Consider the following 15,061-nt stretch of genomic DNA (forward strand, 5'->3'; position numbering starts at 1 on the left):
CCTAGACTGGAGCTCAGTGGTATGATTATAGATCATTGCAGCCTTGATCTCCTGGCCAAGCAACCATATGCCTATGCTCCTGGCTAGAGTAACAGCACTGTGGCCTCAATCCTGTGGCCAGTCTCCAAGTTAACCAACCCAGTGTGTATACACATAAGCCCTTGGCCTGTAAAACAGCCTGGTGAGCCCAAAACCAATAACACTGCTACCACAACCTCTCTCAGCTTTGGCCACTGAGAAATTTTTAAATGCCACTAGTGTGGATTGTAGCTAAAGAAACTACACAAAGACTACACTGCTAAATCTACCTAGAACAAAGGCCAACATATCCCACCAAACTGATACCCCAGGACCCATTCATACAAATAAATATTTCCTGACAAACTCTGGTTATTATATTATATTATGTTAGCTATTATAAACAGGATTCTCCTTCTTGATTTCTTTTTTGGCTAGTTTGTTGTTCATGAATAGAAACACTATTGATTTTTCTACGTTAATTTTGTATCCTGCAACTTTACTGAATTCATTTGTCTGTTCTAAGAGCTTTTTTGATAGAGTCTTTGGCTTTTTTCTACATATAAGAGCATGTCATCTGCAAACAGGGAAAAGTTTACTTCTTTCTTTCCAATTTGGATGTGTTTTATTTCTTTCTTGCTTAATTGTTCTATCTAGGACTTACAGTACTGTGTTGATTAAGAGTGGTGACAGTGGACATCCTTGTTTTGTTCCAGCTCTTAGAGGAAAAGCTTTCAGCTTTCCCCTGTTCGGTAAGATGTTAGATGTGGGTTTGTCATATATGGCCTTTATTATATTGAGGTACTTTCTTTCTATGCCTAATTCATTGAGAGTTTTTATCACTTTGTGTGTTTTTGTTTGATCGTTTGATGCTTTTTCTGCATCTATTGAGATGATCCTATTGTTTTTGTCCTCTATTCATTGATGTGATGTATGATGTTTATTGACTTGCATATATTAAACCATCCTTATATTCCTAGGATAAATCCCACTTGATTTTGACATATTATCTTTTTAATGTGTTGTTAGATTAGGTTTCCTAGTATTTTGTTGAAGATTTTTTGTGTCCATATTCATTAAGGATATTGGCCTGTATTTTTCTTTCTTGTTGCTGTTCTATTCTTACCAGGTTTGGGTATCAGGGCAATGCTGGCCGCATAGAATGAGTTAGAAAGAATTCCCTTTGCTTCAGTTTTTTGAGATAGTTTGAGAATAATTGATATTAATCCTTCTTTAAAGATTTGAGAGAATCCAGGGGGTGAAGACATCTGTCTTAGACTCTTCTTTGTTGGAAGACTTCTTTTTTTTTTTTTTTTTGAGACAAAGATTCACTCTGTCCCCCAGGCTAGAGTGCAGTGGCCCGATCTTGGCTCCTTGCAACCTCTGCCTTCCAGGTTCAAGTGATTCTCCTGCCTCAGCCTCCCAAGTAGCTGGGACTATAAGTATGTGCCACCATGGCCAGCTAATTTTCGTATTTATAGTAAAGACAGGTTGTTGAACAGGCTGGTCTTGAACTCCTGACCCCAGGTGATCCACATGCCTCAGCCCCCCCAAAGGGCTAGGATTACAGGAATGAGCCACCATGCCCAGGCCGTTGGAAGATTTTTTATTACTGATTCAATCTTATTACTTGTTATTGGTCTACTCAGGTTTTCTATTTCTTTTTGTTTAATCTTGGTAGGTTGTATGTGTACAGCAATTTATCCATTTCCTCTAAATTTTTTAATTTATTGGCATACAGTTGTTCAAGATATTTTCTAATGATCCTGTATATTTCGGTGGTATCCATTGTGATGTCTCCTTTTGTGTATCTGATTCTATTTATGTGTTTTTTTTTTTTTTCTTAGTCTAACTAATGGCTTGTTGGTTTTGTTTATCTTTTCAAAAAAACAGCTTTTTGTTTTGTTGATCTTTTGTGGGGATGTTTTGTCTCAATTTCATTTATTTGTTCTCTGATCTTTATTATTTCTTTCCTTCTACTAATTTGGGGTTTGAATTGTTCTTGCTTTTCTAGTTCCTTGAGGTACACCATTAGGTTGTTTATTTGAAATCTTTCTAGTTTTTTTAAATATGTATTGATTGCAATAAACTTTCTTCTTAATATTGCTTTTGCTGTGTCCCATATATTTGGGTAGGTTGTGTTTTTATTTTCATAGTTTCAAGAAATTTTTTTTATATTTCATTCTTAATTTTTTTCTTCACCCATTGGTCATTCAGGAGCATGTAGTTTAATTTTCGTGTATTCATATAGTTTCAAATGTTTCTTTTGTTATTGATGTCTGGTTTTATTCTATTGTGGTCACATAAGACACTAGATATGATTTGATTTTTTTTTACTGAGACTTGTTTTGTGTACTAACACATGGTCAGTAACTGGAGAATGTCCCTGTGCTTATGAAAAGAATGTGTATTCTGCAGGTGTTGGGTGAAATGCTTTGTAAATATCTGTTAGGTTCATTTGGTCTACCGTGCAGCTTAACTTCAGTGTTTCTTTGTTGATTTTCTATCTAGATCATCTGTTACAATGATGAGAGTGGGGTGTTGAAGTCACCAACTATTACTGTATAAGGATCTCTGTCTTTAGATCTAATAATATTTGCTTTATGTATCTAGGTGCTCCAGTGTTGGGTAAATATTTACAATTGTTATATTCTCTTGCTAATTGGTCCCTTTACTATTATCTAACGTCTTTGTCTTTTCTTGCAGCTTTTAACTTGAATTCTATTTTGTCTAATATCAGTATAACTATTCCTTTTCACTTTTGGTTTCCATTTGCGTGGAATACCTTTTTCCATCCCTTCACTTTCAGTCTATGTGTGCATTTACAGGTGAGGTGAAATTCTTATAGGCAACATATAGTTGAGTCTTATTTCTGAAATCCATTTAGCCAGTCTATATCTTTTAAATGGGGAATTTAAACCATCTACATTCAAGATTATTATTGATAGGCAAGAACCTACTCTTGTCATTTTATTTATTGTTTTCTGATTCTTTTGCATATTCTTCATTCCTTACTTTCTTTCTCATTGCTTATTTTTGTATGTGGGTGGCTTTCTGTAGTGATAAGGTTTGATTCCTTTTTCTTTCTCCTTTATGTATTGACTCTGCCAGTGAGTTTTATAGTTTTCTTTCTTTTTTTTTTTTTTTTTTTTTTTTTTTTGAGACGGAGTCTCGCTCTGCCGCCCAGGCTGGAGTGCAGTGGCCAGATCTCGGCTCACTGCAAGCTCTGCCTCCTGGGTTCACACCATTCTCCTGCCTCAGCCTCCCGAGTAGCTGGGACTACAGGCGCCCGCCACCTCACCCAGCTAGTTTTTTGTATTTTTTAGTAGAGACGGGGTTTCACCGTGTCAGCCAGGATGGTCTCGATCTCCTGACCTCGTGATCCGCCCGTCTCGGCCTCCCAAAGTGCTGGGATTGCAGGCTTGAGCCACCGCGCCCGGCCTATAGTTTTCATGATGGTAGTTTTACTTCCAGATGTCAGACTCCTTTGAGCATTTCTTGTAAGACTAATTGATCTAATGGTGATTAATTCCCCTAGTTTTTGCTTGTCTGTGAAAGATTTTATTTCTTCTTCATTTCTGAAGGATAGCTTTGCTGGGTACGATATTTCTGTCTGGCACTTTTTTCTTTCAGCATTTCAGATACATCATCTCATTCTCTCCTGGCCTGTAAGGTTTCTGTTGAGGAATCTGCTATTAGTCTAGTAGTTATTTCTTTATATGTGACTTGATGCTTTTCTCTTGCTACTTTTAAAATTCTTTCTCTCTCTTTGACTTTAGACAATCTGACTCTAGTTTGCCTCAGAGATAACCTTTTTGGTTGAATCTTTCTGGGGTTCTTTGAATTTCCTGGACCTGGATGTCCATCCCTCTCCCAAGACTTGGGAAGTTCTCTGCCATTATTTCATTAAATATATTTTTCTCAACTTTTCCCATCTCTTCTCCTTCTGTATATAATGGGAATGCCCATTATACAAATATTTGTTCACTTAATGGTGTCTCATATATCCTGTAGGCTTTCTTCATTCTTTCTTATTTTTTCTTCTTTTATTTCTGTCTTCCTGTGTTATTTCAAATAATCTGTTTTCAAGTTTAGAAATTATTTTTTTGCTTGGTCTAGTCTGTTATTGAAGTTCTCAGTTGTACCTTTTATTTCTTTTTTGAATTCTTCAGCTCTAAGATTTCTGTCTGGTTCTTTTTTATAGTATCTCTTTGTGGAATTTCTTATTCAAATTACGAATTGTTCTCCTGATTTCCCTGAATTGTCTATCTGTATTCACTTGTATCTCACTGTGTTTCCTTAAGATTATTATTTTGAATTCTTTTCTGACATTTTTACGTATTTCCTCTTGATTGGGGTCTGTTACTAGGGAATTCTTGCTTTTACTTGCAGATGATGTGTTTCCTTGCTTTTTTGTGGTTGATGTGTCTTTGTGTTCATTTCTATGCATCTAGTGGAAAAGTCACCTCTTCCAATTTTAAGAATTAGGTTTTGTCAGGAAAAATTTATTTGTATGAATGGGTCCTGGGATATCAGTTTGGTGGGATATGTGGGCCTTTGTTCTAGATAGATTTAGCAGTGTAGTCTTTGTGTAGTTTCTTCAGCTATGACCCACACTAGTGGCATTTAAAAATTTCTTAGTGGCCAAGGCTGAGAGGGGTTGTGGCAGCAGTGCTGTTGGTGTTGGGCTCATCAGGCTGTTTCACAGGCCAAGGGCTTATGCTATACACAGTGGGTTGGCCAACTTGGGGATTGGCTCACTAGGAAAGGCCACAGTGCTGTTACTCTTGCCATGGGCGTAGGCACATGGTTGCTTGGCCAGGGTGGGGGTGTGCCTACCAGGAGAAGCTTGCAGAGCTGTTTCTCAGGTCCAGAATGCAGGCATAAAACTGCTTGGTCAGCCTGGGGACATATGTGTTAGGGGCAGCCCTTAGGGCTATTTCTCAGGTCTCAGATGTGGTAACACAGTTTCTCAGCTCACCTGAGTGCATGACTGCTGGAGGTGACCCAGGGGGCTATTTTGCTGTCTTGGAACACAGATACAAATCTGCTTGGTCAGCCTAGAAGCATATCTGCTATGGGTGGCCCACAAGGCTATTTTTCAGGTCCAAAACATGAGCACATTGCTGCCAACCTGGCCTAGGGGCTTGTTTGTCAGGGGAGCCACAAGACTGATTCTCAGACTCATGACATTGCTGCATGACTGCTTAGCAAACCTGGTGGTGTTTCTACAGGGAAGAGCCTACCAAGGCTGTTTTGTAGGTCTGGGATGCAAGCACAGGCATGAAGCTATGCCCACTAGAAGCAGCCCATGAAGCCCAATACATGGGTGAACAGTTGCTTGGCTAGCCTGGAGGCATGCCCACCAGGAGCAACCTGCAGGACTGTTTCTCAGGCCCTCGTTGGGGATGCAGGGCCACTGGACAGTCCAGAGGCATGTCTGTGGAGAGCAAGGGTGCTACAGGGCTGTTTCCAGATTCTGGACTCATTTCCTCTCCAATGGCACAGGGGCATATCAGCTGCTTGGAGGCTCAGGGACTGCTTCTGCTTACGATAGTGTATGCAGCAGTTTGGCCAGCTCAAGGGAAGGGTCGCCCTGGGTGGGACTGCCAGACCATTTGTTTGACTGGAAGTGCAGCAGTAGAGGTTGGTTTCTTGGCTGTGCAGGACCAGAGTCACAGCTGATTCTGGGCTCTGGCTCCACGCTGCTGGGGTTGTGGCATTCACTCATCTCTGTGGACTTGTGGAATGAAGATGGAGCTCCGGTGCTGGAGAGGTGCCGTGGCTGCTAGCCCCCAGAGCAGGGTACATTCCAGAGGTGACTTTGGTCTCAAGATGGCACTGTGCTGCAGCAGCTTGGTTCACAGAGGCTCGAGGGTAGGAGTACACACCTTGTGCTCCTAATCTGGGGCAACGTAGCTGAGTGAATTCCCAGCAGCTCTCCAAATTGGGCTCAGGACTTGTGAGGACTGCAGGATTTTCCTGTTGTAAGGACTGTAGCTGTCTGCAGTATCAATGAGGGCTGGTGGGGATCTTTTGCTTCCTTTCCCATGCAACAGGAAGTCCCTCCTGTCTCTGGGACAATCCAATCTAGGTGGAGGAGACGGGACTGCAGCTGTCAGGTACCTCCACACTGCCCTCCTAGACTTTGAATCACCACAGGTGCATCTCCACTGTCCCACTGTACCCCAGCAGTCTATCTTCAACACTGCAGTCAAATTTTAGCTGTGTATTTCTTTCCTTGGTTCTTTTGTGTGAGCGGAGAGTGCCAGGCTTCTCTAGTTAACCATCTTGCTCCCCTAAATCCATTCTTTTGGGAATCTTAATGTGAATCAGACATGACTGAACTCCACTGGGCCAATGCTGAAGGACCATCCCAGCTCCAGAATTTCCCACAGGAGCTGAAGCTTCTGTTACAACTGCGTTGCCATCTAACTTATTCTGATCAACTCTGGGGCACCGATGAGCTCAAAGAGTACAGGAACCTTGTCTATCTTGCTCATCATTATATCCTTGGTACCTGGGAGAGTACCCAACACATACTAGGTGCTCACTTAAGAAGTGTTGGATGAATAAGAAATGAAGTACCTGAACCTGTCAGGAAAGAGTCAGACTCCAAATGTCCTAAGACAAGAAGGCGTCTTTATGGTATCTTGACAGTTGAGCAGCCAGTCTTGCCAACAGCTTTAGAGCTTAAACAGGACAAGACATGGTTTGTGAAGTACCTGGAACAATACTGGGCACATAAAAGGCCTTCAAGAAAGGTGTCTCCAGCCGGGCGCGATGGCTCACGCCTGTAATCCCAGCACTTTGGGAGGCTGAGGCGGGCGGATCACAAGGTCAGGAGATCAAGACCATCCTGGCTAACACGGTGAAACCCCGTCTCTACTAAAAATACAAAAAATTAGCCTGGCGTGGTGGCGGGCGCCTGTGGTCCCAGCTACTCGGGAGGCTGAGGCAGGAGAATGGCATGGGCCCGGGAGGCGGAGCTTGCAGTGAGCCGAGATTGCACCACTGCACTCCAGCCTAACAGAGCAAGACTTCGTCTCAAAAAAAAAAAAAAAAAAAAAAAAAAAAGAAAGGTGTCTCCCTCCCTCTCTGCTCTGATGACCCTGTGTATTTGGCATTATCTCAACATGTTGAGATTTCAGTTGTCCTGTTTCCTGGTGGGAAAGACTATGGAACAGAGTTTGCATGCAGGAAGTTTACTAGGGAGTGCTTTCCAGAAAAATGCCTGCTCCTTTGTTGCTAGGGTTCTAAAGTCATTTGGGCTGCCCTTAGCAATGCCCTATTAGAGCTGTAGATATTCAGCAGTTTTCAGATTTAAGCTGGAGGAATCACAACTTGCTTTATCACATCAGGAACTTTTCCAGGAGAAAAGAATAAGCATATATTTGTGGCTATGTAGTTTTAAGTTGACCTATCGCAGGAAAGCACTTGACCACAGTTAATTATTAGGTATTGAAAACATGTTGCTTACCAAAGATTTTAGAATATCTTTTTTTATTAAACACTGATTAAATTTAAATTTTTCTTTTTGCAAGGAGAAAGAATAAAAGTAAATGACTCATTAGGACAAGGAATGCATGCAGCAAAAAAACAACTAATGCGGCTGAGATCTACTAGGAATAGAATCCCAGGAGACCTGGCAAGAAATTGCACTCCCTCAAGAGTAAGTCTCAAAGGCTGGAAAGCAGTGAGGTAAGGGCCCTGAGCCGAAGCCAATTAGTACTCAGTAAACAAATCAGATCATTTTGCTTTCTGCCCAATTTCAGGCCCACCTTCTGAGCAGTTCAGATGAGAGTTCTTAAGAAAAAGAAAAAGTTCAAATTCCCATAGCAATTCAATTTACAAAGTGGCTTCTATTTGATTTGTGGAGGAACAGCCTGTGTTTTGTTTTGTGTCAGAGCTTCTGAATGGCAATTCCAAAAAATGTGCTGAGTCATGAATCCCTAAGGAAAGAAGATTTTGACAAGAACAGGCAAGAGCTGTGACAGTTACGTGATTAGGAATAACAGAGGCTCATTATTCTTCCAAATGAAGCTCTTTAATGCAAACATTAACCCTACACCAGTTCCGGGAACACTTGATGCCTCCCTCAGGTACAGAGAAGCAATGCATTTAAGAATGACGACAAAAATAATAGCTAATATTTTATTGGACATCTACCATGTCAGGTATATATACTGGGAATCTTATTTAATTCCCACAATAGCCCCCCTGGCCACAGGGACCGAGATAGGCAATCTGGTTGTGGAATCACAACCTTAACAAGTGTGTACACTGCAGTCCCAAGTATTATCCAGGTATTCATAGAGCTCTGATCATTTTAACTGACTGCGATTAAACTCCTTATTCAAAGAGGGATCTTACTGACCATCCTTTATATACAATTGACTATATAGCAGACGGTCCCGAGATTTTTGTTTTTTTTCTTTTTGAGATGGGGTCTCATTCTGTCACCCAGGCTGAAATGCAGTGGCACAATCTTGGCTCACTGCAGCTTCGAACTCCCAGGTTCAAGTGACTCTCCTGCCTCAGTCACCGGAGTAGCTGGGATTACAGGCTTGTGCTAGCACACCTGGTTAATTTTTGTATTTTTAGTTGAGATGGGGTTTCACCATGTTGACCGGGCTGTTCTCCAACTTCTGGCCTCAAGTCTCCCAAAGTGCTGGGATTACAGATATGAGCCACTGTGCCCAGCCCAAGATTGTTATTAATGAAGGAGAAAGTGCATGACACTGCTAATGTAAATCATGTATTTTATGTGCTCAGTATAATATTCCTAAGTAAAAGAGAAAATGAGATGTCCTTTGTTTCAAAATGGAGCTCCCCTTTATGTCCTGGAACATCCTGAGTTAGGATAATTCTATACCAATTGCTAAGTGCTGAGGCTACCTAAGGTCATGGGACTGGTTGGCTGGCACATATGTTTTTGGTCATGACCTCCCAGTGCTGGAACTCCTGGTTCTTGGGAATTGTTCCTCATGAGCCCTTTAAAGATTGGTGGCTGAACTTTCTTCCCTGCTGACATGATTACCCTACAGAAAATTTTCTCTGTTCACTAAAGGATTGGTTTTAGAGCAACCCTCCTGGGTAGGCCTAATTTCTAAACCATGTTAGAAATTAAAGGGTTTACTTTAATTTCTACAAAGAGAAACATTTTGCGTTTTGGTTTTGGAAATTACTTATACTTTTATAATATGCTGTCCATAGTATTATGACAATTATATTTTAGATTATAAAATGAGGGTCATAATTTCCATCTCACAAGGTTATTATGAGGGTTAAACAACACAAGCTTGAAACATATTAAGAATTCTATAAATGATTGGTGAAATTATTATTAAGAATTAAGACCTGCAGAGTACTCTTTACAACAAGAGGTAAAGCTGATATACCAGCTTTTTGGAAGGCAATGATCAAAGTAGCTAAGCATTTAGAATATGCTTTTGTCCAGTCACCAAGTTCCAGAGTCTGAATTATGCCGGGTAATTTATAGTTTTACATTCAAGTGATGTGTCACTATAATTGGGTGGAGAACTAAGAGGAGAGAAAGCAACCAAACTGATGCAAAACAAAAATATTTTATTGTAACTTAAAATTCATCCCCTAGACAATAGATAACACACACATTGGATGTTATTTAGTAGACATAGTGAAGATGCCTTTGGACAATTATCAGCATTGATGAATATGAAGATGTCACATCAAAGTCAAACTTTTTCAGGTTATTGAGTTTCCTGAACATAACATTGGCAAAAAGGAACTTTCAACACAACAGGTAGTTTTGTTTTGTTTTTTATGTCACTTATTTTATTTTCTAACCTTGATAGGGACTAAAGAATGAGGTACGGAAAACTTTCCAGAAGTCTGAGTGTGGTGTAGAAGTCCAAGACATCTTGGAGCTCCATTATTGCATTATTAAGTAGAATGAACTGTTAGGAAATTCTCCATACTCCAGGTTTACTACATAGAAAAGTACTATTTACCTACCTCACAGAGGTGCTGTGAGGATTCGTGCTTATAAAGTGCTTCAGGCGCCTTCAAAGAAAGGCAACATACAAGTATAAAATAACCATACATATTTCAAAAGAAATGAAAAGATGATTTTGGCACAATGGGAAGGGTGCCTCCTATTTAAAGAACACTTGGCTATTTGTTTATAAAAACCCCCTGACCTCTTGGGTTTTTAGAAAATTATTATTTAAAAGAATAAATGTTTTTCCATTGCCAATCTTATAAAAATTCTCAATCCAGGTTGTGTTATCAGAATCACTCGAAGAGCTCAATAAAATGATAGATGCTTGGGCAACAGCCTACACCAGCAGAATTAAAAGCTCCACACATGATACCCAGGCACCTATATTTTCAAAAAGATCTGTAGAGGATTCTGATGCACACCAAAGTTTAAAACCCATTTCTTTAGGAAAAAAATCAATGTATTAAACATTGGAGTTTATCCCAAGGACATTTTTCTTAAGGTTAAATGCAGTTGAATAAGGGTATGAATTTCTTATTGCCCTTTTCCATTCCCATATCCCACGGAGACTTAGAGCATGCATAGCACATGCACACACACACACACATACACACTCACTTTTAGTTCTGCCCTTGAATTAAATTTGATAGTGGTAAAATCCGATAGTAGCAAATAAATGCTTCACCGGGAGGATACGCAAGAACTTGCAACCCATCCCCACTGTGCCCAAAGCAAATGGATGGTTCCCATTTGCCAGAACGGAATGATTGAGAAATGTGTTTCCAATTTGGAAACAGGTAAAATTAGCACTTCCCGGGAAACATCAGCTGAGTGGATGGTCAAGAAACAAAAGTGAGCAAGGCTGGAGTGGCCAACCATGAAGAAAGTCTACAGTGACTACTCCTCCATTTGGAGTTACCCACATCTCAGCAAACACCTTAGGGACTGAAACAGTGTATGCTCAGTGAGTACCAAACAACATGCGAGTACTTCAGTGAGGTAAATAAAACAGAATAATGAAAACTGGTGACTGTAGATTAAAATAACTTTTTTAAAAAAATGACCAATTTGTTCCACTGCAATTCTTTTTTTTTTTTTTTTTGAGACGGAGTCTCGCTCTGTCGCCCAGGCTGGAGTGCAGTGGCCGGATCTCAGCTCACTGCAAGCTCCGCCTCCCGGGTTCGGGCCATTCTCCTGTCTCAGCCTCCTGAGTAGCTGGGACTACAGGCGCCCGCCACCTCACCTGGCTAGTTTTTTGTATTTTTTTAGTAGAGACGGGGTTTCACCGTGTTAGCCAGGATGGTCTCGATCTCCTGACCTCGTGATCCGCCCGTCTCGGCCTCCCAAAGTGCTGGGATTACAGGCTTGAGCCACCGCTCCTGGCTCCACTGCAATTCTTAAGGCTGTTTTAGTAACCACTTTAATTTCCTGGCTGGCTTGAAGTCTTCTGTTTACTAGCAAGTCAAACATAGAGAAGAGAATGATTTATTTCCTAGTGGGCTTCACACATATCTTATCATGCTGGTTGCATCACTTTTAAAATAGGAGTGGTCTCTCTAGGTGCCTTGTAGTGGAATAAATGGAGTCGGCAGAGAAATTATACTTCTTTACACAGAGAAAGCCTTGTGAGGCTGGTCAAACTTTTTACAATGTTAAGAACTAGTGAATAACAGTAAAATAGAATAGTCCCATTGATGGTGCGGGGAGGAGAAAGAGAAAAAAAATACATGAGATAGAGGCTACGCATACACTACATAAAAAACAGGATATGTAAAAAACAATAATAATTCACTCAGAGTCATCCATTGTGAAATTTTGCTATAAGAAAATAATCTTGACTCTAGAAAATTTGCTTGAGAATCTGTTAAAATATCATTGCTATATGGCATAAAATAGCAAAAATAGTGTCTTCCAATATTCCTCTAAACATTAGAGGCAACTTTGTACAAGAAAGTTGTTGGAGCTGGCTTGGGGAGTTGCTTGTTGCATGTATTCCAAGAAGGCAAGGCTGCCAGCAGCAGAATAAAACCTCCCAGCAGGACGCAGAAGCCACTAAAATAAAATGCAATGTCATAGGTCTGGGTCCAGTCATAAAACCAACCTGAAAATACAGTAAGAAAAAAAGTAAGTTTCATGGAAATAGTACGAACATCCAGCCCACACCCTAATTTCATCAGTTTTATATATAGCTATAATTATGATATATATTACTCTACTACTTCCAACGTGGTTTACTGGGAGTTAGAAGAAGAGAATCTCTCAAATATTTGGATAAGAATAAGCAGGCAGGCTGGGCGCAATGGCTCATGCCTGTAATCCCAGCACTTTGGGAGGCCAAGGCAGGTGGATCACGAGATCAGGAGATCAAGACCATCCTGCCTAACATGGTGAAACCGCATCTCTACTAAAAAAAAAAACACACAAACAAAAACAAAAACAAAAATTAGCCAGGCGTGGTGGCAGGCGCCTGCATTCCCAGCTACTCCAGAGGCTGAGGCAGGAGAATGGTGTGAATCTAGAATGCGGAGCTTGCAGTGAGCTGAGATTGCGCCACTGCACTCCAGCCTGGGCAACAAAGTGAAACTCCGTCTCAAAAGAAAAGAATAAGCAGGCACTTTGAGTTTCTCCCAAATGTAGAGTGAATACAGATCCCAGGGCATACATACTGGCTTTCTCAATTACATCAAAGCAGTCTTGAATAAATCATTACCATGAGATGTTCCATGCAGATTTATTTTGTACAAATTTGTGCTACTATTACAATCTGGATTTCTGTATCTGGAGATATGACAGGGAAGAACAGTAAAATGGGATGACTTTAAGATAAATATCTTACCAACGATGGGTGGTCCAAGGCTATTTCCAAGTCCAGCAAAAAACATTAATATCCCATAGGCATGGGCTAATTTTTCAATTCCCACAGTCTTTGTGGTCACATATGGAAAGATGGACCAATTACCAGTAAAAAACCCTAGAATTGCAGAAAGCAACGCCAGTGTGACATAGCTTTTGGCAAATGGAATTGCACACAAGGCCAGGCCCATGATGATTAAGGTAGCAACATAAAGATACAAGGTATTAATCCACTTGAAGTCAGCCAGTATCCCTAAAAGCAGTTTACCAACTGCTGTCATAATGCCTATAATGGAAATAAGTGGCATAATAAACTCTTCTTCTTTCACATTTGAACTTCTTGCTACATCTTCCATAAGTAATGAAGGTGGAAACCCTCCGATGTCAAAGAGTAAGATAGCAATGAAAAGGGCTGAAAATACTTTGTTTTTAAAAAGAGCCACAGTTTCTCCACAGTAGTTTTTATATAACTGCCACTTCCTTTTGGCAAGCTGTTTGCAAAAATATGTCTGTTCTGCAACTTTCTTTTTGTACGTTTCAGGCTCTTTTGTGTGTGTCACTGTGGGGTTTTTAAGAAGTAGGCTTTCTTGTTTCCAGTCACCATTGGCTAATATGCTCCTGCATTTCTCCTCACTACTGTAGCTCTTGTCAAGAATGTTTATGTTTTCTTCCAGATTCTTTCCTTTTTCATTGTAAATGCAGTATTTATCTGGTAGATCTTCTGGAGCTATTTTTTTAGGCAAAGGACAATCAGAAGATTGGAGGGGTCTCATCAGACTGCCACAGGCTAATATATTTAAAGCTAAAGCACCCACAATCAGCAAGCATCCATCCAGTCCATAGAACTCAACCAGCATCCTCTGCAGAGCAGCATATATGAAAAGGCCAACGCTTGAACCTAAAAAGGGAACGGGAACTGTTCAACCTCGTAATCTCAGGCTCTCAGGATTAGAATTTGTAGTATCACAATTCAATTTATTTTTTACACTGGCATTTATATGTAACTTTATATTAAAATCATAGTAAAGATAGAAGATAACAATAATAACAATAATATAGCAATACTGATAGAACATTTAAGAATTAGAAGTTGCAGCTCAGACACTGTTAAGCACTTCACATTGCACAATCATGTTTAATGCTTTTACTGATCCCATTGAGTAGGTCCTATTATTATTTCCAATCTAGAGATAAAGTGACCTAGGGCTGGAATGGTTGAGAAATTTGCCATGGATCAAAAATCTGTAAAGAACATAAATAGGATTCACACTCAGTCAGTTTGACCCCAATAGCCCATATTCTTAACAAGTATCATTGGCTGGGCACGGTGGCTCAGGCCTGTAATCCCAGCACTTTGGGAGGCCAAGGCGGGTGGCTCACAAGGTCCAGAGTTCGAGACCATCCTGGCCAACATGGTGAAACCCCGTCTCTACTAAAAACACAAAAATTAGCTGGGCGTGTTGCCGCACGCCTGTAGTCCCAGCTACTCCGGAGGCTGAGGCAGGAGAATCACTTGAACCCAGGAGGTAGAGGTTGCCGTGAGCCATGATTGCGCCACTGCACTCCAGCCTCGTGACAGAGCAAGACTCCGTCTCAAACAAACAAACAAAAAAACCCCAAAACAAAGTATCATCATGAAACTACTTTCTTTGCACTTATTATGTGTCAGGCTTCATTCTACATATTTATTCCAGAAAAGTAAATTTTCATATTTTACTTTTTAAAAACAGTATATTGCAGTTTAAGGATATTTAAAATGGCTTGATAGTTCAAATCTATTGCTGAATCACCAGAATGAGTGATTCACACTTTTCATGCATTAATACAATTATGAGAAAAGTATAATTTTTAGGGTATTTAAATTACAAAGTATGCTGGTTTATACATCTGTGTAACACTGTGAATAATTAACATTTTTAGCACTGATCACACTAAACACACAGTGTTGCCAAGTTATGGTAGCCTAATCAATCGGTACCGTTCTCATCTGTTTCTGATTTCAATCTTTAAAAACAGAGCATTTTAAAATTTGAACGTTGTTGGGAAATGTCATGTGAAAAAACAGGAAAAAATAGTCTGAAAAAGTTGATCATGTGTTTAAGATGGTCAATATTAAATTACATTATAACCTCATGAGGATGCCAATAGGACCAAGCTCAGAGGCATCACTGATTGCATGGATATGATTGCTATAAAAACCCATCTTAT

General features: G+C 40.2%; 1 protein-coding gene across 3 annotated transcripts in view; it reads right to left on the bottom strand.

Annotated features, from left to right (window-relative positions):
- Positions 1 to 9,589: 9,589 nt before the first annotated feature.
- LOC105466187 (solute carrier family 16 member 9) overlaps positions 9,590 to 15,061 on the bottom strand; it is a 58,786-nt gene continuing 53,314 nt past the window's right edge. For all 3 annotated transcript variants that reach the window (XM_011715211.3, XM_011715212.3, XM_011715214.3), the window contains exons 5-6: positions 12,837 to 13,751; positions 9,590 to 12,101 (exon numbers count right to left, since the gene is read on the bottom strand). In XM_011715211.3, coding sequence (XP_011713513.1) covers positions 11,923 to 12,101; positions 12,837 to 13,751 — 1,094 coding nt within the window. In that variant the 3' untranslated portion in view covers positions 9,590 to 11,922. The remainder of the gene's footprint in view (positions 12,102 to 12,836; positions 13,752 to 15,061) is intronic.

Source organism: Macaca nemestrina, chromosome 9 (assembly GCF_043159975.1).
Source record: "Macaca nemestrina isolate mMacNem1 chromosome 9, mMacNem.hap1, whole genome shotgun sequence".
Lineage (NCBI taxonomy): Eukaryota > Metazoa > Chordata > Mammalia > Primates > Cercopithecidae > Macaca > Macaca nemestrina.